The sequence below is a fragment of the Nelumbo lutea genome, chromosome 1 (genome assembly GCF_056320005.1).
Source record: "Nelumbo lutea isolate HS-2025 chromosome 1, American lotus-T2T, whole genome shotgun sequence".
Lineage (NCBI taxonomy): Eukaryota > Viridiplantae > Streptophyta > Magnoliopsida > Proteales > Nelumbonaceae > Nelumbo > Nelumbo lutea.
Genome location: NC_142684.1, coordinates 198,338,953 through 198,362,234, shown reverse-complemented (window position 1 = coordinate 198,362,234; position 23,282 = coordinate 198,338,953). Strand labels below are relative to the sequence as shown.

Below are 23,282 nucleotides of genomic sequence, written 5' to 3'. Positions count from 1 at the left end.
AGCCTGAGCCCAATCCGAGTGCATCAAATTATAGGGCGGGCTAGGCTTGGGTTGGGAAAATCAGGCTTGACCTTAGGCTCGGGTCTTAGGCCCAAATTTTAGGGTAAGGCCTGGGTTGACCATAAACCTGGCCCAACCTGCCCAACTTGCACCTTAGGTTTGAGGCAGAAAGATCAAGAGACCCTTCATAGACAATGAAGCCTGAACTCAAACCTGGAAAGAGGAAGCAAACGTAAGAGAGAGAGAGAGAGTTTCAAAGAATTATGCAGCCATGGCTTTGTCCATGTTGCCGTCCTTGAATCCATCAAAGAATTCGTCCACTGCTCAACACATGAAATCCCTCTCCAAACGTTTCAAGAAATATGGGCTTCGATATGATGACCTCTATGACCCAATGTATGATCTAGACATCAGGAAAGCTATGGCTCGCCTTCCTTGTGAGACTGTTGACGTGACGAACCAACGTCTGCGTGGATCTCTTGGTGAAGCACAAGTTCCTTCCCGACGATTTGCAGGCAATGAAGACATCATTTAGGAAATACCTTCAAGATGTTGGCTCTTGTAAAGAAGGTAAAGGCATAAGGAAAACGTTGGGAGCTGATTTAGCGCGATCCAGCTGCTCTCACGTGTCTGATGATTCGGACGTTGATTCGGATGCTTGTCTTGTTAGTGACCGAGTTGCGCTAGGCCGAGCTAAGGATGGCCAAGCTGTATTGTTCTACAAGAGAAGTAGGATTAGAGTGTATGGGTTGTTTTTACCCGAGGTGGGTACTTCGATGCTTAAGTCAGCGAATTGTATTGAGAGTTCTTAAGAGATAAGAGAATGTAAGAGCTTAATCACGCGTACCTTCTTAGGTGAAAATGAGGGTTTTATATAGATGTGAGTGACATGAGTCCTCTTGCAATGGGTCTCAGGTTTTCACGGAGCCGTTTCCATTCACTCAGGAGAATAATTACATCGGTTACATAATTTTTGCAAGGGTTGTGGTCCGTCCGATTAACTCTAATGTGTGCGATGCACTAGGCCGGCCTAACAATTGACTCATTAGTACTCCGGAGATCTCAGATTGTTAACGGATCTATGAGACAAGTCAACAGGCTCGGCCGATCTCTAGAATAGGTCGCTATTTGCTGGAAGACCTATCAGCCTGGCCTAGCCGAGGTAATTGAGGTTGTCCTGGGCGAGGTGCTACAAGTCGACTTGCCAAGGTAATCTGCTTACTCAGTGCCGAGGTATCAATTGAAAGCCGTGTATTGCGATGTGATTTAGAGGGCCAAATTACCCTTGATCAAGAGCATTGCCTCTCTATCAGTGCACCATCCCTTGATTGTACTGTTATTCATGTCTCGATTGTTACTTGCTTAGCACTACATCTTTCAAAGAAATAAGGACACTATTATTCTATTAGAACTTTTAAATAGGACAATGAAAGCAAAGAATTTTGGTTTGTTTTATCTACAAGCATAAAAGGATCTTTTGCTTTTGTTGATTAAAAAAAAGCCTGAACTCAATCATCCAAATTTGAATTGATAACACCATTAGAGCGAGTACTTTTGAAAAACGTTGATCCTTATTAGTTCGGAAATTTCGGGCATTCTATATTAGAAAGATCAAAGGGGTTGTTATTTTTGATTGAGTAACTTCGATGGCTCACTTTGAAAATTTGAAACACATTAAAGGGCAAAAGTGTTTTGTTTTTATAGATGCTGTAGACATTTTAGACAGACAAGGGACTGCACAGGGAAAGTATACATATTTATGAGAAAAATGTAGGGGAGGTTTAAGTGTTTTACCCTAAATTAAACTAGTAGTTAAACGGATATTTGGACTGGACCTAGATTGAGCATAATCCTAGTGGTTAAACCGATATTTGGATTGGACTTGGACTGAGCATAAGTTATATATATGTAGTTAGACATTTAAGCCCAAAACTCTCATTTTACTAAATTGGGATCTGCTCCTCACACCGACCTCACAAACACATACCACCATGTATTAAGAACATCTCTCATAAATAATAAGATATAAGTACGGAAGGTGTTCTTGACAGTGTATTCGAATCGCTATTTGATGATGCGCAATCTGGTTGATCCCTCATGTCTCGTGACTAGGTTCGAACAAGGGTCCAATCTGGTAGAGCTAAGCTGCACTACCGAGTTGTTATCTGAGTGTGTGAGCTGAAAGCGAGCTGCAAGGAAAGATGGATGAGAGTGCCTGGGTAGGTTTTACCTTGGAGAACACTCTGATGCTTAAGTCAGAAAGGTGGTATAGGAATCTCTTGAGAACGTGAGAGAGCTAGAGTATATCAGTGTGCATACCTTTTGGGTGGATTCAGGGTCCTTTCATAGCTTATCGGGCATTCAAGTGCCTTGGGCAACGTCTCTTAGCCTTTGGCAGAGCTATTTCCGCAGTATAAGGCGTGTTACTGTGTCAATTGCTAGATTCACGTGGATACAAGTCGCTCGCGGGACTTGTGGCGCACGGTTCAGTGAGCTGTTCTAGCGGTCACGCTATCAGCGTCTTTGGTAGCAAGCTGTTGGGGATGGTTAGCAAGCTCTTCCTTGTAGGTCGCCTTAGGTCCTCTCAACTCGGCCGGCTCCTAGAACAGGTCGTCATAATCTTATGGGTCTACTAGCTCATCCTTGCCAAGGTGAAACTGTAGGGGTGGTTAGCGAGCTCTCCTTAGCAGGTTACCTTAAGTCCCTATAGCTCAGCTGACTACTAAGACAGCTCATCGTAATCCTACAGGGCCAGCTAGTTCAGTCTCACTGAGGTAGAGGTCAACCTAGATGAGATGCTTTGAGCTCATTTTACTGAGCTATCTCGCTGACTTGGTGCCGATGTGTCATCTGGAAGCCACATGTCGTTGTATGATTGGAAGGACCAAATTACCCCTCATCACTATTGGTGTGGACAGTCAGACCATTTGGCCTGGGAATCATCGAGGCAATCAGATCCATTTCACCTTTAATCTAGTATTTGGTAAAAACCATTAGAGATAGGTGGACTATAATCCACCTCAAAAATATGAAATTACAACCCCCCTCCTAATTTACTAGTAGCCCCCCCTATAAATCGCATCCTACCCATGAATTTGGCATCAATCCACAGGCAGGATTCATCTAACATTTACGATGGGGGTCAGATTTCTAAGATGGACTGAACTATAAAAACCCCAAACCATTAATTTGGTTAGTAACCCATTCATTCAAACAGTCAAATTATTGACCAATAAACCAGAGACCAGAACATTTGCCGTTCTGGATCGATTTTTAAAACCTTGGTTCCTATATGCGGATGGTAGAGGTTGTAACTTTGAGGTTGGAGAGCTCTCTCTGAGGAGTAGATCAATGATGTGTATTTTCTACACTAGCAAGTGCACTAGCAGCACGAGTAATAGAGTGATGAATAGAGTGTCGTTTCCCACGAGGACTTATGCAGCAACTACTAGTAGTATATCAGCCTACTCTTATCTGATTAGTCGAATTGTAAATCTAATGCAAAACTGAAATCCTAACTAGCAAACTACGTCTAACATGTTGGATCAAACACTTTGCAAGAAAATTGAGAAGACAAGCTAATTATGCACAGAATTGATTCAGCAATTAGATCTCTAGGCCATTTGATTAGATTAGGATTCAACCTTAGTTTGGTGAAACCCCAAGGCAATGAACAACCTCTCTCAAGCGCATGTTCATCCTATGCATGAGTGATGATTCTTCTATCTCTAGTAAGAATCTAATCCCCATGTATGCATTAAGATCTAGAAATTCTAGGGCATCATTTCAGATTGAATGATCACCAACCGAATTGTGCAAGTTATCTCTAACATTGTACTCAATTTGGTTCTTGATTAGCATATCCAAATTTCTAGACTCTTTCTCAAGCAATCTAAAAACTCCAAGAAAGAAGAACAGTTCAGCCAAACAGAATTGAGATTGCCTAAATTCTTTCTCAAGAAATTCAAACATTACAAAGATTAAGATCAATTGAGCTAGCAGTTCTAACAATTAAATTTCTAATCAAGAAACATCAAAATTGAATCTAATCCGTTCTAATAACCCTAGAGAACTAATTACATATCTGAAATTACATGAAACGTCATTCAATTATGGCAAGAAAGATTGAATTAATGGAGAAAATAAACATGAAAGCCCTAGCTGAATTCGATTACCACTTATGTAGAAATCAAGGAAGAAGACAACTTAGATTTAGGGCTGTTCACGGGTCTGGTTGGGTCGGTTTACTGAGGTTTTTCCAACCTACCCGACCTAGTCAGGTTACCTGAGATGGAAACCGAAACCGACCCAGTGTTAAGCAAAACCGACCTGGTCGGTTTGAATCGGGTTGGGTCGGTTTGGGTCGGTTTTGGCTCTAAGTTCATCCATGCCCCCCATGGCCCATGTGCTTGTGTGGTGCAAGTTTGGGTTGTCAGATATTTAAGTTTTTATGTAAAACTGAAATATCTTTATTTAACAATTTTAAATATAAAATATATTTAAATTAAAATCAAAATATATATTTAAATAGATTAGGTCAATTTAATTTAAAATCAAAATAGATTATATTTAAATAGTTAAGTAGGAACTAAGTCGGTTTAGTTTGGCTCGGTTTTGGTTTTCACACAAGAAAATCGAAACCGACCTGAACCATCGGTTTATGAATTTGTACAACCAGAAACCAACCAGTGCTGATGAAAACCCGGTCGACTCGGGTTGGGTTGGTCCGTGTCGGTCGGTTTGGTCGGGTTGGGCCTTCTTATGAACAACCCTACCTAGATTGATCTCTTCCAATGGCTTCTTCTCGAAATTCAAAATCAACTTCTTCTTCTCTTGAATATTCATGAATATTCTCCTTTCTTCTCCTCTCTTGCGCCTATCTTTCTCTTCTCCCCAAAAGGAATTCGCCCCAAAAGTTTTTTGACCCCAAAAGGTATTCGACCCCCTTTTCCCTCTCTCTTCTCCTTTTATAGCCTTTTCTTCAGCCCCTTTCTCTTATCTAGAAAGTTTGGTGCCTTTAGCTTCTCTTGAACCTTCTAGAAGTTGCCGCCCCTAGCTTCTTTTGGGCTGCAATTTGGGTTGCTCTTGAGCCACAAATGGGCCTCCTCCTTGCTGGGCCGAATAGGCTCCCTTGGAAGGCTGTAGATGGGCCTTGCTCCCAGCTGGGCTGTATTACCTCCAATTTGGCCTCTTTTAGCATGGCTTTATGTTCTTTTTCCCCTAGACTTGTCCCCTTTGATAATTTCCTAAAATCAAGCTAAATTGGGGTAAGAATTCACACAAATCAGCATCAAAACCATGCATAAACACCAGAATTTATATGTAAATTGTGCACACATCAAACACCCCCACACTTAAGCTTTTGCTTGTCCTCAAGCAAAGACATCAGCCATAAACTGATCAACCCCCCTTATTCTCAGATGATTTTTTAGGAGGAAAATGCATTGAGTGGTTGGGAAACTTGTGTAAGTATTTTGCTCCATTCCTATGAACTACCATTCTTATCACATACATAAGAGCCAAGGAAGGGGAGAATATGAGATTCTTCAAGTTCCAACTTTCACTCCCATTCAACATGTAGATCAGCTCCTTGACCACCAAAATTAACCATCACTTTGCTAGGTCTCAAATCTGTAACTACACCTCACTGAGTGTTCAATCGCATTTTGTGTCTTTGAACCTCAGCCATCACCAAATTCTTTTCTTCCCCCCCCCCCTTTTTTTTTGGTGTGAGTGAATTTTATGCTCCATCTCACACGGGGTATTTTCTTTTTTTTTTCTTTTTTTTTTCTTTTTTTTTTGGTGTGAGTGTATTTTATGCTTCATCTCACACTGGTCACAGGCTTGAGGCAGATAACAATACTCATATTCCAAGTTGCTAGTTTTACTATTCAGCTCAGAATAGCGAAGTCAATTCTTTTGCAGTTGTTGAACCTCATACATTAACAGTTCATATGTGACTAGCTCGACTGATCATTAATAATGCAATCAAGTGCCTCATACATATGAAGGTAGTTAGGGCTGGTCATGATGAAAGTCATATTCAGCTCCTTTAACCTCATGCATTGTGCTAAGTTGGATCATTCACAAGAATAAATGCAAACACATACAGTGGTCTCTCTCAACTCATTGTATTCCCTCTTTGAATTCACCTAATAAACAACAATGATCTTAAGGGGATTTTCAGTTTATTTGGCCTGCCAATGCATGTATATAAGTGTTGGGCTGATTGAGGTGCATAGCCCCAGCCTAACTCCCCCACACATAAGATGAACATTGTCCTCAATGTTCCTAGTGTTAGGGAGCACAATAAATAAATCCAACAATGAGGGTAATAACATGAAGAACATTATCAAGTAAGGAGAGGGGTTTAGAGGACTTCCCTAAAGATCATTCTCAACTTCTGCAATAGTTCTTTTGGTAGAAAGCCTTTAGCTACTAAGAATCACATTAAACTAGAAAGAGAGAAATCAGTAGCCTACCAGTTTAATATCCAAACTAAAAAAAAAAACTAAACTCAAATGCTAAGAATAAGAAAAGCAGAAAACAAATAAGAAAGTTTATGACAGCTCATCCAAAACTCGACATTCTAGTGAGATCATCGATCATCTAAGTGTACAGTGGATGGAGTAGGCAACATTCCTCCCACTATATATGGCTTGAGGCACTGACCATTCACCTTAAATGTGCCCTATGTCGGGTGGGTGTCCTCTACGGTTCCATAGGTGAAAACCTGTATGATGGTGAAAGGTCCAGACCATCTCGATTTTAGCTTATCTGGGAACAACCGGAGATGGGAATTATATAGCAACACTTGCTGGCCCACATGGAAATCACGTCTCAACAAGTTTCTATCATGCCATCTTTTAGTTCTCTCCTTGTAAACCTTGGCATTCTCATAGGCGGCAAGTCTGAACTCCTCCAACTCATTCAGCTGCAGCCACCTCTCTGCTCCTGTGGCCTGTGAATCAAAATTCAAGAATTTTAGTGCCCAATATGCCTTATGTTCCAATTCAACAGGTAAATGACATGCTTTTCCAAAAACTAACTTGTAGAGAGACATGTCAATGGGTGTTTTATATGCAGTTCTATATGCCCATAATGCATCATCTAACCTGATTGCCCAATCTTTCCTAGCAGAATCTACAGTCTTCTCTAGAATTCTCTTGAGCTCCCTATTAGCTAATTCTACTTGGCCACTGGTTTGAGGGTGATATGGGGTAGCTAATTTGTGTGTAACACCGTATTTTCACATCAGTCGCTCAAACTAGGTGTTACAGAAATGAGTTCCCCTATCACTAGTGATAGCTCGGGTGTGCCAAATCAGGTGAAAAGCTTTTTTAGGAAATGTACTACCCTCCTAGAGTCATTTGTGGGTAAAGTCATGGTTTCCACCCATTTAGATACATAATCAATAGACACTAGGATGTACTTATTGCCAAAAGAATTCGGGAAGGGTCCCATGAAGTCTATACCCCATACATCAAAAATTTCACAAATCTGAATATTAGTGAGGGGCATTTCGTTTTGCCGGGAAATGTTACCTACTCTCTAACATTGATCACATTCAGACACATACCTATGAGCATCCTTGAACAAGGTAGGCCAATAGAAACCGGATTGCAAAACCTTGGCTGCAGTGCAATTGGCTCCAAAGTGGCCTCCCGCTTCTCTATCATGGCAGTACCGGAGCACCGACTCCATCTCCTCAGGGATACACCTCCTTATGATCTAATCTACACATAGCTTGTACAAAAAGGGATCCTCCCACAAATGATGTTTCACATCAGAGAAGAATTTCTTCTTCTGCTGATATGAAAGATGAGGAGGGATAACATGTGCAGCAAGGTAATTTGCAAAATCAGCATACCAAGGTGATGAATTTATCTTAATGGAATAGAATTGTTCGTCCGGAAATTTCTCTCGGATGTTGTTGATTGCCTTTTCCTCTAAATCTACATTATCTAACTAAGAAAGATGATCAGCAGCTAGGTTCTCGGTGCCCCTCTTGTCACGGATCTCAACATCAAATTCTTGCAACAAGAGGATCCACCTAATCAGCCTCGGTTTTGCATCATTCTTGGTGAGTAGGTGCCTTAATGCCGAGTGATATGTGTACACAATAACTTTGGACAAAATCAGATATGAACAAAATTTATCAAAAGCAATAGTTCCTTTTCGGTTGTGGTGTAATTCTGTTGAGCACCATTTAAAGTTCTGCTAGCATAGTAGAATGGATGAAAGTGTTTGTTCAATCTTTGTCCTAACACAGCTCCTACGGCTGAATCACTCACATCACACATCAGATCAAATCGAAGTGTCCAATCTGGTGCTATCATAATGGGTGCATTGATCAGTTTGTCCTTTAGGATGTTGAATGCTTGTAGGCATTCAGCTATGAACTCAAAGGCCACCTCCTTCTGAAGCAAAGTGGACAATGGCTTGGCTATCTTGGAGAAGTCCTTGATAAATCTTCTGTAAAACCTGGCATGTCCCAAGAAGCTTCTCACTGCTCGGACTGATGTTGGTGGTGACAATTTCTCAATTGTCTCCACCTTGGCTCTATCAACCTCAATTCCTCTCTTTGAAATCTTGTGCCCAAGCACGATGCCTTCTTGCACCATGAAATGGCACTTCTCCCAATTCAGCACTAGAAGTGTCTCCTTGCACCACCTAAGCACCTTCTCCAAATTGTTCAAACATGCATCAAATGAAGAGTTAAATATTGAAAAATCATCCATAAAAACCTCCATGAACTTTTCAACCATATCAAAAAAGATTGACATCATACACCGTTGAAAAGTTACCGGAGCATTACACAATCCGAATGGCATTCTTCTATAGGCAAAGGTACCGTAAGGGCAAGTGAAGGTGGTCTTCTCTTGGTCATCTGGTGCAATTTGAATCTGATTGTAACCTGAATACCCATCCAAGAAATAGTAGTACTCATGCCCGGCCAACCTCTAACATTTGGTCAATAAACGGGAGAGGGAGGTGATCCTTGCGTGTGGCTTCATTCAACTTTCTGTAGTTAATGCATACTCGCCACTCGATGACAGTTCTAGTCGGGATGAGTTCATTTCTTTCATTCGGAACAACGGTCATGCCACCTTTCTTCAGTACTACTTGTACGGGGCTCACCCATGAACTGTCAGAGATAGGATAAATAATCCCGACATTCAGGAGCTTAATGATTTCAGCCTTCACCACCTCTTTCATGTTCGGGTTCAGGCGTCTTTGGGGCTGAACTGAGGGCTTGCTGCCATCTTCCATCAGAATTCTATGTGTGCATACCGATGGATTGATGCCCTTAATGTCGGCTACCTTCCAAGCTAATGCTGTCTTGTGTTTCCTTAACACTCTCAACAATTTTTCTTTTTGCAAAGGGCTCAATGCTGCTGATTTGATTACCGGTAGAGCTGATGATGCCTCTAAGAAAGCATACTCCAAATGTGGTGGAAGTTGCTTCAGCTCAAGGGTGGGAGGTTCTTGGGTTGAAAGCTTGCTTGTTGGTATTGGAGGTCTGTCTAAGCTCTCCAACTTGAGAAATCTCTTCCCTTGAAACTGTGGATTGGCATTCAGGTATGATACCATGCTTTGAATCTCCTCATTTTCATCTCTTGCAGCTCCTCCCTCTTGTATGCAAAGGTTAAGGGGGTCGACCAACCTGCTAACCTGAAAGCAATCATCAACCGCATAGTCAATAACATCAACCATGTAACATGAATCATCACTAGAAGATGCATGTTTCATAGCATTAGACATTTTAAAAATTATTTCCTCATCTTGAATCCTAAGGTTGAGTTGCCCTTGTTGGACATCAATCATTGCCTTTCCCGTAGCTAGGAAAGGTCTCCCTAGGATAAGAAGAACATCAACATCCTCTTGCATGTCTAATACAATGGAATCAACTGGAAAGATGAATTTATCTAGTTTAACAAGCACATCTTCTATGATTCCCCTTGGATGTTTTATGGATCTATCAGCTAACTGCAATGCAACTCTAGTGGGTTGGGGTTCTCCCAACCCCAATTTATTGAAAACCGAATATGGCATCAAGTTTATGCTAGCTCCTAAATCACATAATGCCTTTTTAACTTTTAAACTGCCTATCATGCATGAGATAGTGAAACTCCCTAGATCTTTAAGCTTCTAGGTTAGCTTGTTGAGAAGATTGCCGAGCATTCTTCATTGAGAGCAACTATAGCCACTTCACCCAATCTCCTTTTGTTTGCCAACATCTCCTTCAAGAATTTTGCATAGTGTGGCATCTGGGCTAAAGCATCAGCAAAAGGGATATTAATATGTAAACTTTTAAACACCTCAAGAAACTTACCAAATTCTTTCTCCAATTTGTGTTGCTTCAGCCTATTGGGAAAGGGAACTTGCAGCTGTTGGTGTCTTGCTTGCTGCAGTTCAGATTGCTCCTCCTTCTTGTTTCCGGTTTCAAGGGTTATATCTGCCTTGTTTTCATCCCTTGCTTTCTTCTCTACTTCTGGCAACTCCTTACCACTTCTTAAAGTGATAGACTACACTCGTTCTCATGGATTCACTTATGTGTTGCTTGGTAGAGTGCCTGGTATTCTTGCTGAAATCATTTGCGCCAACTGCCCAACTTGATTCTCTAAGTTCTTTATTGAAGCCTCTTGGTTTTGAAATCTAGTTTCAGCACTAGCTATGAACTTGGTCATCAGCTCCTCTAGGTTAGATTTCTTTTCCGGCTGATGGAAATTTTGGGGAAAGGGCTTCGGCCCATGCTGATTTGGCCATGACTGATTCGAGTAGCCCCTCCATCCAGGGTTAAAGGCATGGTGGTTCTGATTTCCTTGCTGCCTTGCAAAGTTGCCAACAAAGTCTACCTATTCTGTGGATTGCCTAAACCGACTGTCAACTTGGCATTCAGTGCTAATGTGGCCTCCCCCACATCAATCACATGTCACGAACTGCACATTCATGGCTGCTATATGCATCTCATCAACTTTCTTGCTAAGTGCACCTATTTGCACAAATAGAGCTGTGTATGAGTCCACATTGTGAAGACCATGTTGCTTCCTCACTTATGCTCTCTCTGAATGCCATTGGTAATTATTGGCTGCCATCTCCTCTATGAGTGTATGGGCCACCTCAGGGGTCTTATTGTTGATGGAGCCCCCGGCTGCCGCATCTAGGATGGTCTTGTTTGCTTCAGTTAGACCATTGTAGAAGATTTGCACTTGCAGCCATATAGGAAGTCCATGGTGGGGGACCTTCCTTAACACTCCTCATAGCGCTCCCGAGACTCATACAAAGACTGGCTATCTTGTTGAAAGAAAGTGATGATGTCATTTCTCATCTTTGTTGTCTTGGATTGAGGAAAGTATTTGAAGAGGAATCGACTAGCCATCTCACTCCAAGTGGCTATAGATCCAGCCAACAATGAATTCAGCCAAGCCTTGGGCTTGTCTTTCAATGAAAATGGGAATAACCTCATCCTAACAGCATCATCACTCACCCCATTGTGCTTGAAAGTGTCACAAATCTCCAAGAAGTTGGCTATGTGAGAGTTTGGATCTTCATGAGCCATGCCACAAAACTTAAGGGTCGAATAGCCCTCTTTTGACCTCTTGGCTGGGCCTTGCTCCCAGCTAGGCTGTATTACCTCCAATTTGGCCTCTTTTAGCATGGTTTTATGCTCTTTTTCCCCTAGATTTGTCCCCTTAGATAATTTTCTAAAATCAGGGTAAATTAGGATAAGAATTCACACAAATCAGCACCAAAACCATGCATAAACACCATAATTTATATATAAATTGTGCACACATCAATCAACACTCCATTTTCATCTTCGCCTTGCAGGTCATGTAAGCACCATCTGTCACCAATCCATCAGCCAAACCTTTGAAAAAGGAATTGGTGATGCATAATCTTGACGCTCCCTCGTGTCTTGTGATCTGGCTCGAATAGGGGCCCAACCTAGCAGTGACGAGCTATATGTCGAGCTGGTATCCGTGTGAACGAGCTATAAAAAGAAAGGAGGTGAGGGTGCCCGGGTAGTTTTTACCTGGGGAGGGCACTCCGATGCTTAAGTCAGTGAGTGTGTAGGAGTAATCTCTAAGAACATAAGGGAGCTTTGAGGGTATTAGTGTGCATACCTTTCTAGGTGGATCTAGACGTCTTATATAGGCCCCTAGACTCTGGGGGCTCAGGGTAAAAGTCTTGAGCTTTTTGTGGAGTTGTTTCCATATTTTCATGTGCATTAAGGTGCCAGTTGAGACATTTTCGTAGGAGTTACGATTCATTCGCGTAGAATTTGGTGTGCAACACGGTGAGCCATTCTAACGGTCGTGCTATCAATGCCATTGGTAGCGAGCTGCTAGGGACAGTTAGCGAGCTCTTCCTCGCAGGTCGCCTTAGGTTCTCTCTGCTCGGCCGACACATAGGACAACTCACCGTAATCTTACGAGGTCATCTAGTTCAGTCTCGCCGAGGTAGAGGTCGGCCCGAGTGAGATGCTCCGAGCTAATTTTACTAAGCTAGCTCACTAACTAGGCACGAAGGTGTAATTTGGATGCCATGTGTCTCCAAAGGTAGGTCTCCGTGTCTCTAGGTCTCCAATAGGTCTCTAGAGGTAGGTCTCCAGGTCTCTAGTAGGTCTCTGGAGGTAGGTCTTTAGGTCTCCATCATTTTGGCTAAGGCAGGTTATCGCCTACGTGGTGTCAGGTGTCATCCATCTGTTTTTGAGATGCCACATGTCATGATATTGGTGGAGGGCCAAATCTTCTCTCATAAGGTTTCATGACCGAATGAACAGCGGTCGTTACTTTTCTAATTTCTATTAGTGAAAAATGTCCACCATACTAATAGCTAAAGATCAATTGATAATTTATTCGAACTCTCGACAGGGATCCTAACCTAGTGTCAGGTCCACAATGTTAAACAATCCACTCTACTGGATTCTAAATGTCCTACATTAATAAATGACTAATAACATGAGATCACATCTCCTCCCCACAAGGGGCCACCCACGACGCCCCACAACGCATCCCGCCGTGTATTGGAAACATCTCCCAATGACGACATCATCGAGACTGGTACTATCATCGGGAGATGTTCCCTATACATGACGAGGATGTATAGTGGGGCGGCCCCCTGTGGGGTGATGTGAACTCCAATAACATGCATGATGGACAGGTAGGGTGATGATTTAGAATTGAGATCTGTTCACAACAAAAATTGTGTATCACTAGGGTTCCAACATGACCTGTGTTCATATATCTTACCAAGAAACTGGGGCACATCATATTTGCGATGTTCGGATATTAGATCATATTATCATATTGTTATGGGACCCATCATAGTAAATTCTAGATCGACCATTTGTAGCCTGGCCTGCCCCGGGTGAGACTTTGTATGTCATCATTTGTGCTTAGTCTGGTTTCGGTAGTATCGGATTGCCCGAGGTTCAATCCCCATTAAGGTTATCCAAATTCGATGTGTTTATATTTGGATCAATTATGGATCCATTCATTAATAAAGATCCGTTTATTTTATAAACTATTAGTTTAATTTAGAAAAATTCTCGATTAGTATCTTCTACTTTGGGTTTAGTGTAATTTTTTTAAAGCTAAACACTAAGCCCAAAATGTGTCAATCGAGTATTTAATGTTAATCAATCCATTAATCAGCCGTTAAATGATATTTGAAAAGATATTAATGCTCTTCAAGTGTTATTTAATTTTTTTATCAATCATTCAAATGTTAATAAAAAATAAACGGTTCTAAATCTTGACAATGTTTGATTACACTTGATAAAGAAAATTAAATTACACTTCTTTCTTTTTTAAAAATGCCACTTAATGATTGATTAACGAATTGATTAACACCTGAATTGAGACATATTGAAAGTTTGAGTATTAAATTGTTAAGTTTTATTACTAATCGGAAAGTTTTCCCTTAAAATATTCTATATCCGATTGAAATCCGAATTGGACCGGAATGCGTTAGAAATCCGATATGATAAGATTCGAATTTGGATCTTCTCCGATTCGATCCATTTACAGCGTGTCAGTGCCACCCGCCCCCCCCTATTCATAGGCAATTCCAAGGAGTGCATGGAGTGGAAGGTTTTATTCCTCGGCATCGAGTTGGGTTCTCTCTCGTCTCTCGCGGAGGGAAAGCGAAATTCTTGTTCTTTAACGTTCGACGGTCAACACGTCTCACAATTCTGACCATTTGAAGATTATTCTCCTCCTCCTTCTTTCAGCCTCTACAAACACGACGAAACACAATTTGTCTCTTTTTGTTTAGATTTCGACTGCTGCAACACCATTTCTTTTTCCATATCGATTGATTGATAGGCGAGGAGGCTGGTTGGTTTCAAAGCTTGAATCATGTCCATGTCGGACTCTGATTTCTCGTCTCATGGCGAGTACAAAACCTTCAAGCAAATTAGCCGTGACAGTAAGTTCTTTTTCTTTCTCTAATCTTCTGTTTGAATTTGTTCTTCCTTCTCATTCGATGCCTTTCCTCATCAATGTTGATTGCTTGTAATTTCTTTCGTTAGTTATAATGGTGTTTGAGATTGCACTTGGCATTTCTTACCGCTTCCCACGATCTAAATACAGTTGCAGTTCTAATCTTATTTTGTTTGATCCGTGAGGGCATGCTGGATACTTGCAATGGTTGATGCATTGAAAGCGGTTTCTTTTCGATAGAAGAATAATTGGTGACTGTTTGTTGAACATCTATATTAAACCCATGGAATTGCTATTATTATTGATCTGAAGATCGTATCTACATTCAATTTTACTTGCGTTAATAGTAACAAGCATGATGATTTGCTGCACATTTGTCGTTACAACGCGGGCTGCACTTTCATCCGGGTTGTAACACGTTAGCTCTTCTGGAGAGACGTGTAAAAGTAACGGGAGGTGGGTTGGTACTCCCGTTATTCCCTTTTTTTTTTCCTTTTTTTTTCAAACAAAAAAAAATGAAAAAAGCATTTTCGGCAGGTCCTCTCTATTCTTTGTCCTCCCTGAAATACAATGAAGAGAGCATCTCCTGGAGTCTGGTGAGACAAATACTTGGGCGGTGGAAGAAGACTTGAAAAAGGGTGGTAGAGATGAAGCTTTTCGGCAGGTCCTGTGTCCTCTATTTGTCAGATGGAAGACATACATTGATTCTTCAGGGTCTTGGGCAGAAGGTTTTGAACAGGGTGAAACTTATGTTTTGAATGGGTTTTAGACTTTGGGCGGAAGGTTTTGAACAGGATAAAACTTCATAAATAGTTGTTTGACCAACTGTTATAATCCCCTTCCCCCTTTAATACTGCCGGCAACAATGTTGAACTCCTGAACCTCTTCCTCTCCCCCTCTTGTTTGCCCAGTGTCTCGTTCTTTTAACATGCTCCAATTAATACCGTATAAAAAATTTGAAGCTTCTATGTGATTTTAGAGATCTTCAAAGACATGTCTTTGAAGGTTGAAGCCTCTATGCTCAATTATTAAGGTATAGGGGCTTGTTTAAAGAGGTGTAATAAGCTATCAAGATTTATGAAGCTGGCGTCATATTGTTTAATAATTAGTACTATATAAGAAATTTATGTGATTTTAGAGACATCAAAGGCATCCAAAGCCTCCATTCTCAATTATTAAGGTATATGGACTTATTTTGAGCAAGAGCCATAATAACTATCGTTTGTGGGCATTGGGAAGGTATACTCTCTATTTGTCATTTTTTTTTGTTTGTGTTGCTCGGAGGACGGTTTTGAATAATAGAGATGGACTGAATTTCTCAATGGGTAGAAAATTAATTGGAGAAACAAATACTTGGGCAGTGGAGGACTTGAAGAATATTGGAAGAGAAATATTTCAATAGGTTCTATGTTCTCTCTATTCATCAGATGGAAAACATGAACCGGTTGTTTTCTCTCTTTGAGTTTTTGGGTGTGGGCGGAAGGTTTTAGACAGTAAAATTTCATAGACTTTTAGGGTGAGCTAGGGTTAAAAGATAAATGTTTTTTTTTTTCATTTTTTGTTTGAAGAAAAAAGGAAAAAAAGGAGTAATGGGAGTGTTGACCCACCTCCCGTTACTTTTATACTTCTTTCCCCAGAAGAGCAACGCGTTACAATGCGGAATGAAGTGTAGCCTGCATTGTAACAACAAATGTGTAGCCCATCTGAACTCTGGGAAAAGATGGTGTTTTCCATATACCGGTAAAGATCTGTTACCATCTCTTTCCCGGTGGGTGGGTAGGAATTTCTAATCAAGCCACAAAGGAGTGTGAAACTGTCTTTCAAGTTTCTATGAGCAAAGAATATGAAAGGCTTGACTCATGCATATGAGAAGGAGGAAGTTGTTGCTTGAAAAATAGCCATTTGTAGGTTGTTGTCGAGTATATAAGCAAATAGCATTTATACCCAGTGTGAGCTCGTCTTACACAACTAGTCCCAAGCCCAGCTATAGGAAGGTTGCAGGTTGGCAGCCCACACTAAAACTTTTTCCAAATTCTCATGAACATGGATTTTGATTTGTCTTTGAGTGGAACCACTAGATAGGATAGGATAAAAAATGATGTCTTTTGCAGGAACTTAGGAGTATCTCTAATAGGTTATAAAATGAGAGAAAGTAAAGTAAGATGTTATTAATCAATTCATGCATGCTCCTAGGGATACACATGACTGCGGTAGAAAGGATTTTGTGTTACTTAAAAGATACACCAAGAAAGGGTATTTTGTTTGAAAAACATGGCCTCATGAAATTGGAAGCCTACACATATGCAAGTTGAGTAGGTTGTATTGATGATAGGCGGTTTACATCTGGATATGTCACGTAACATTGTGTCAAACTCTGAAGCCCCTTTGTAAGAACATCACCAAGTTGCTCTTTGGAGCTAACATAAGGATTACACACTAAATTCTTTATCCTAAGCACTTCAATCACCCCATGAGCCATAGCCTTATATTTATCTTTAGCACTTGATTTAGCAACCACATTTTGCTGCTTACTCTTCCATGTCACCAAGTTTCCTCTCACAAAAGTACCCATATCCACTGGTGAACTTCCTGCCATTCACAACACTTACCTAGTTTGCATCAATATAAATCTCCACTTTTAAGTGATTTTGCTATCTTGAAGAGTAACGCAGTTCCTAGATATTTCTTCAAGTACTTGAGAACTCTCTTAGCAACTTCTGTGGTACCTTAGGAGAGTGCATATTTGGCTGTGACATAGACAAGCACAATAGTCTTCCCACTAACCTTTGAAATTATTTTACATCCTTCAAAGGTTCTCCATCACAACCACCCAACTAGTGATTACAATCAATAGGGGTATTAGTTGGTTTTGCACCTAGTTTGCTTGTGTCCTATGATAGATCTAGGATGTATTTCCTTTGATAAACGAAGATACCCTTTTGGGAGCGGGAACCTTGATTCCAAGAGAATACTGTAGTGGTCCTAGATCTTTTACCTCAAACTAGATAGCCAGAAACTCCATCCATTTTTGTATCTCAGAACTTTGGTCACCTATGATGATAATGTCACCTACATATACAATCAGTGCTGCAACCCTCCCTTAACTCCCCTTAACAAAGAGGGTGTGATTAGAGTGACATTGCTCGAACTCCACCTACTAAATTGCCATATGAAACCTACTAAACCAAGTTCTAAGAGATTATTTTGATTCATACAAGATTTTTTCAACCTACACACTTTGCCTTTAGTACCTTTGGCTTAAAAACCCAGTGATTGAACCATGTATACTTCCTCTTCCAAGTCACCATTTAGGAATGCATTTTTTATATCAATTTGGTGTAATTCCCAATCCAGATTGGCAGCTAGTGACAAGAGAACCCGAATAGAGTTCATCATTGCTACTGGAGCAAAAGTCCCAACATAATCAATGCTTTATACTTGGGTATACCCTTTTGCCACCAACCTTGCTTTGTACCTATTGAAAATACCCACTTATGCCTACTAACATAACCAACCTTGCTTTATTGAAAATACCCATATATATATGCCTAGTAACATTCCTCCTCAAGTTGAAGCATATAAATCGAATTTCCCCAGATTGTTACAAAGATATTTCATTCTCACCTCATTTAAACCTTTGGTAAAAAGATTAGCTAACTAAGAATCTAACCGCACAAATTCTGTGGAAGGGGGAGAAGAATATGGAGTTTTTTTTTTTTTTTTTTTTTTGACAATATTGGAAGGGAGAGAAGAATATGGAGTGGTTGACCTTAACCAAACTCCTTAACAACTTTGCTAAATTGTCCAAACTAGGCTCTCAGAGGCTGTTTTAAACCAAGGTTCAAAATATCAATACAGATTGATATGCCGACAGGGGCGTATCATTTATGTAATCACCCTCACCACCAAACACAAATGTTTAACCACAAATCTGATCAGTGTCACCACACACAACTAAGAATTAGGGTTTTAAGCCTTAGCTGGACACACAGGAGTACTCGACAAACTGGCTACAACGCCCAACAACTAAACCTCTATTCACCAACAGTTCACAAAACCCCATGTGGCAAGGGTTACAATAGTTGGGAGGGATCCCACAATCCACTACAACACCCAGACAAAAGACACATACCTTTACAGTCAACTTCACAGCTTGTCACCAGAAGCACTTATCTTGGTGCTACAAGCCTACAACGAAGCAAAAAAGAAAAAGAAGGAAGAAACTGGTGTTCAGATCAGTCTGCTGGGAGTTTTCTCTTCACACAGTCTAGGAAAAAAAAGGTTTTCGAAAGAATTGCTTGATTTGGAGTCTTTTACCACTCAGTAGGATGCTTTGATACCATGTTTTCCACCAAAAACAATAGAAAAAAAAAAGAAGAGAGGAGAAGAGGAGAGAAACTTTAGAGAGCCAAAAAGTTCTGGCTGGTGGCGACAGTTATGTTACTTATACTAGGGGACATCACGAACAAATAAAAAGAATGAGAAATTACAGTGGTGCCCTTGTTGTCACAGTCTAATATAAAAAAAATAAACTAGCAGCACTCTAACAACAGAACTGATGGAAAACCTATATAGTCATATTTATCAAGAAAAACCTACTTAGGAGAGGGTAGATAAAAGAACTTGGGTCTGAGACAAGTCAGGCTAGTTCTTAGTGCAATTTTTACAACAAAATCAGTTAGAACGAGGAAAAGTTTGTTCCCTAGTTCTAAAGTTTGGGTCAAATACATACCATCAAAGGTGGCCTTGCTTAAACAACTACAGAGAGAAAATTTTTGCTAATTGATATGCTTATCAAGAGGCATGAATTTGAGTAGTGACCTTTGTGCTCTGTGTGGCAACAATGGCTCTAGCTTGTTCATTCATTGTAGGTTCTCCTTCCAACTTTAAACTGTGCCTCTAGCTTGTTTTGGAGTGAAGGGATGCCTTCCTAAGTCAATACCTTCCCTTTTCCATAGAGGTTGCAAAATTGAGTAGAATGGACAAGGTGTTGCGGAGCATGCTACTCAAAGCAATATTACAGGTGGTGTGGAAAGCAGTTTTTCATGAACTCCAAATGGACAATGTGTCTATTTTGGATATGTGTTTAGTCCAACACTCAATGGATTTTTTAGCACACTTCTATGCAATATTTATCTTATTTGACATAAATGAAAAGCTAATGTACATGAATGCCATTTTTCATATCAAATGTTGCTTAGTAACAAAGGAAACCATTTAATGTGAAAATTCAATAAGAAAATAATTATTTATATTTTTCCATTTACATGTCTTCAAATCCATGTTTTCTTGTCTTGCCAAGTCAGACTCTTGGAAACGTGTTGGATTTTGGCTCCTGTGTTTGTGTCTATGAAACACTGGGGAAGAAAAGAAACTTGCAGATTTTTGAAAATAAAGTGAATGAGATGGATGTGGTAAAGAGAAATCTTAAAGGATTACTTGCTCATGGCTGAGCATATAGAAACATTTTCAAGGAATTTCAAATAGCTCCTTTTTTTTATACTAAAACACTTATTGTAAGCTAAATTCATACGAAGTGATATAGTGTTGTACATTCCCAGTGTACAGGTTCTCAATGGACATGGTTTTTTTTTTTTTTTGTGAAATACAATACTATTATGACTAGAGTAGTAAAAAATATTATGATATTAGTGAGTTGTGAAAAAAGGGAAAAAATATCTTTTTATTTTTTTTGGCAAGGAAAAGAGATAAAAAACTTTGTCCTATCACTGAGACCCTTAGAGTAAGATGAATACCTTGAGGAGGAGATAATAATCAGTAGGAATCACTGATACCCTTAGAGTAAGAAAACGAAGTTTGAAACCTCAGTAAAAAAATCAATAGTCCAAAAAAGGAAACTTTAAGTAGCAGCCGCCCAAGGAAGATGATCAAAATTACTTCAAAACTTCACCAAACCAAGAGATATTTGTACAACAGATAGATCTGGTCTAGGTGACACCAGATCTGAAGTTTGGCCCTGATCTGAGATATCCTAAGAGAGATCTAATGAAATCTCTCCTGCAGAGTTTGAACTTTGTTTGTACAGCAGGTAGGGTTGATAAAAAACAGCCCTATACACTCACCGGTTGAAGGGTTCGGTAGATTTCAGTAGAGAATAAGATCAGAGAGCAACCTGCTCTGATACCATGTCAATTCTAGTCGAAGAAGAGAAGAGACAAGAGAGTCACACGAAAATGGATGGGTGTATACAGTCCCCACACGCCCAGAAATATATATATCAATGTGAGAATGGACAACTCTGTCCTTACACGAGTAAAATATGTACAGTAATGTACAAAGAGATATACAAAAGAGCCAAATAAAAGAAAGTAAAATTACGAAGTTACCCCTCATTCTCTCTACACTATACACTATATGTCATTCATCAGAACTTTTCTTTATCATTTCAATTTTTTATTTAAAACCTTTAGACCATTTTAACCTCATACCTTGTAGGGTACTTCTAGATTAGTAATCATTATACTTAAGGTTTGTTGTTTTTTGGGATATTGGTGAACCCTTTGTAATACTTATGTTGTATGCATATGTTCAGGATTATTGCATGAAATGCTTCGGTCATCCAAAGTTGGAGATGCAAAATCAAGTTGGAAGGTACTATTAGAATTGTTATTATGAATTGGAAGTATTATTTTTTATGATAAGTTAGCAAAAAGTTTTATTTTATCTCGGGTTGACAAGTCTTAGAATGCTTGTTCAGAGTTTGAGAGTGGCTGCTTTGTGCAAGAAAAATGCCAAAGATTAAGCCCTTATCGTGTCTAGTGTCTACCCCTCCCATGTTCCTTGATAGTTGGGGCCAACATTGACAATGAACTTTTTTAAGAAAAAAAAATTATTTTGTAGTGTTGTGATACTTATATCTTATATTCTTATGTAAGCAGATACAAGTCTTTTTTCTTGTTTTGTAGTCATAGGGATTCTACAGATCAGGTTTTTGTCTCTGTGTTTTTGCCTAAGTTACTTAGTTGTGTTCCATTCCCTTACCTTCACGTCATGATCTCTAGTGACTGGTATTGTGTACCCAGAAGAGATTTCCTATAGTACTTGTCATTCACTTAAGGAGGATGGTTTGACCAATTAGAGATCCTTTATAATGCATGCACATACAGATACGTGTAGGTATCAGGAAGTCTAGGTTCCCCATTGGAAACTAAAAGCATGTCATCCATAATACTTGTGGTTTGAATCATGTCTGGAGTTCACTATTTCACTATGCTTGAAATGGATGAATAACCTGCTTGTAATCCCTTGTTTTTCATCTTGGCACCAATGATGCATGATTGTTGCATTGTCTCAGCTCTTGTTAAGTTCTGTTGTTACAGTTTCCAAAGAAAACTGACAGTGAAATAAATTCTTCTTTATTTTCTCTTAAGCCGTGTTTGGTTTGATATAAAGTAATAGATCAAGGGAAAGTTGGGGGAAGTTCTTAAGAAATTTCATAAAACTCCTTAAATACTTTTCCTTAAACTTTCTGTTTCTCTTTTATTTTCTATCAAATCAAACATAGCCTTTATTTTATGGATGTTAAAATTTGTTGTTATCTTAAATCTGATGGCAAGCTTTATCCTCTTGAAGCCTTTCATGTAACTCAACTGGCTTGCCAGTTATCTTTCATGCCAATATTTTTACTCTCTCTCTTGGAAATTTATGGAATATTACCTCTGGTTTTTTATTTCTATGAGATTCCTACTTTATTAGCCTGGTCAATTTTAATACATGATGAACAGGTACTCATCATGGACAAAGTTACTGTCAAGGTCATGTCTTACTCATGCAAGATGGCTGACATCACAGAGGAAGGAATCTCATGTAAGCAACAGAAGCCACTCTTTGAAAAGTTTCAAGCTTTACTTTTTATTCTTAGATATTGCTTTGGTTTTTCAGCTTGAGTGATGTTGTTTCTCCATTAGTTTCTTGGTTAGAGTTCACTATGTTTTCAATGATTCTTGCAGTGGTGGAAGACCTTTTCAGGCGAAGACAGCCATTGCCCTCCATGGATGCTATTTACTTCATCCAGCCAACAAAAGAAAAGTAAATAATTCCCTTATCTTTGCAATTTGATATCCATTTTCCTGGTTCCTGTTAGAGAGAAACTGTATAATTTTTTTTTTCTATCATTTATAGGTAGAATCTTGTTTACCTTTTTTCCATTCTTTATATATTACAGTACATGAGTTAGTTACCTCAATTATAACTGCACCTGTATCATCTGCCCTTGTGTTCCCTTTCTTCTCATTTCATGGAGGTTGGAGTAACCTGGGATTCTTAATCAAAATCTGGAAATGGGCTATTTTAAACTGTAAAGCAATGCAACTAAATAGACAAACACATTAAGAGTTTCACATGCTTGAAGCACTTGGGTACAATCCACATTTCTTTACTTTTACTTTAACTTTGAATTTGTTTTATGTCAAGGTTGCTTGCTTTGTCCAGGCATATGGCTTGTATTGCACATTGGGGAGGGCTTTTGGGCTTTACAGGAATTGGATATAGGGGTTTGATTACTTTGATATTGTATTTTGTGTTTTTTATTTTCTGTAGTGTTTGATTTTTTGGTGATCACTCATCACCTATTTTTCTTTTCTTTTTATTTTAATGGTTTTTTTTAAATGGGAGCCATCAGAGATGGGTTTCATAAAACTCAATTTTGATGATAGCAGCATGGGGAATATGAGGCCTTCAGGAGTTGGAGGTGTTTTTAGGAATGAAGAGGGCCAAGTTGCTGCTATGTTGGAGGGTTTGCAGCAGGCGAAAGATCTCAATTGGAAAAAAATAATCATTGAAGGTGATTTGAAGGTAGTGATAGTGTGG

At 39.6% G+C, this 23,282-nt stretch overlaps 1 protein-coding gene and 1 pseudogene across 7 annotated transcripts in view; both read left to right on the top strand.

Moving 5' to 3' along the window:
• The first annotated feature begins 271 nt into the window (after positions 1 to 271).
• Positions 272 to 10,520, top strand: LOC148880252 (uncharacterized; annotated as a pseudogene).
• A 3,571-nt stretch (positions 10,521 to 14,091) lies between these two features.
• The window catches only part of LOC148880251 (SNARE-interacting protein KEULE-like), a 113,950-nt gene continuing 104,759 nt past the window's right edge, over positions 14,092 to 23,282 (top strand). For 2 of the 7 annotated variants that reach the window (XR_016104506.1, XM_088962119.1), the window contains exons 1-4: positions 14,096 to 14,439; positions 21,007 to 21,065; positions 22,199 to 22,280; positions 22,424 to 22,502. Coding sequence is in view for 2 of the 7 variants with exons in the window: in XM_088962119.1 (XP_088818245.1) it covers positions 14,370 to 14,439; positions 21,007 to 21,065; positions 22,199 to 22,280; positions 22,424 to 22,502 (290 nt within the window). In the remaining 5 variants the exon portion in view is untranslated. Of the gene's footprint in view, positions 14,440 to 21,006; positions 21,066 to 22,198; positions 22,281 to 22,423; positions 22,503 to 23,282 lie in introns of all 7 variants that reach the window. The other 5 variants (XM_088962121.1, XM_088962120.1, XM_088962118.1 and 2 more) reach the window with 4 other exon arrangements.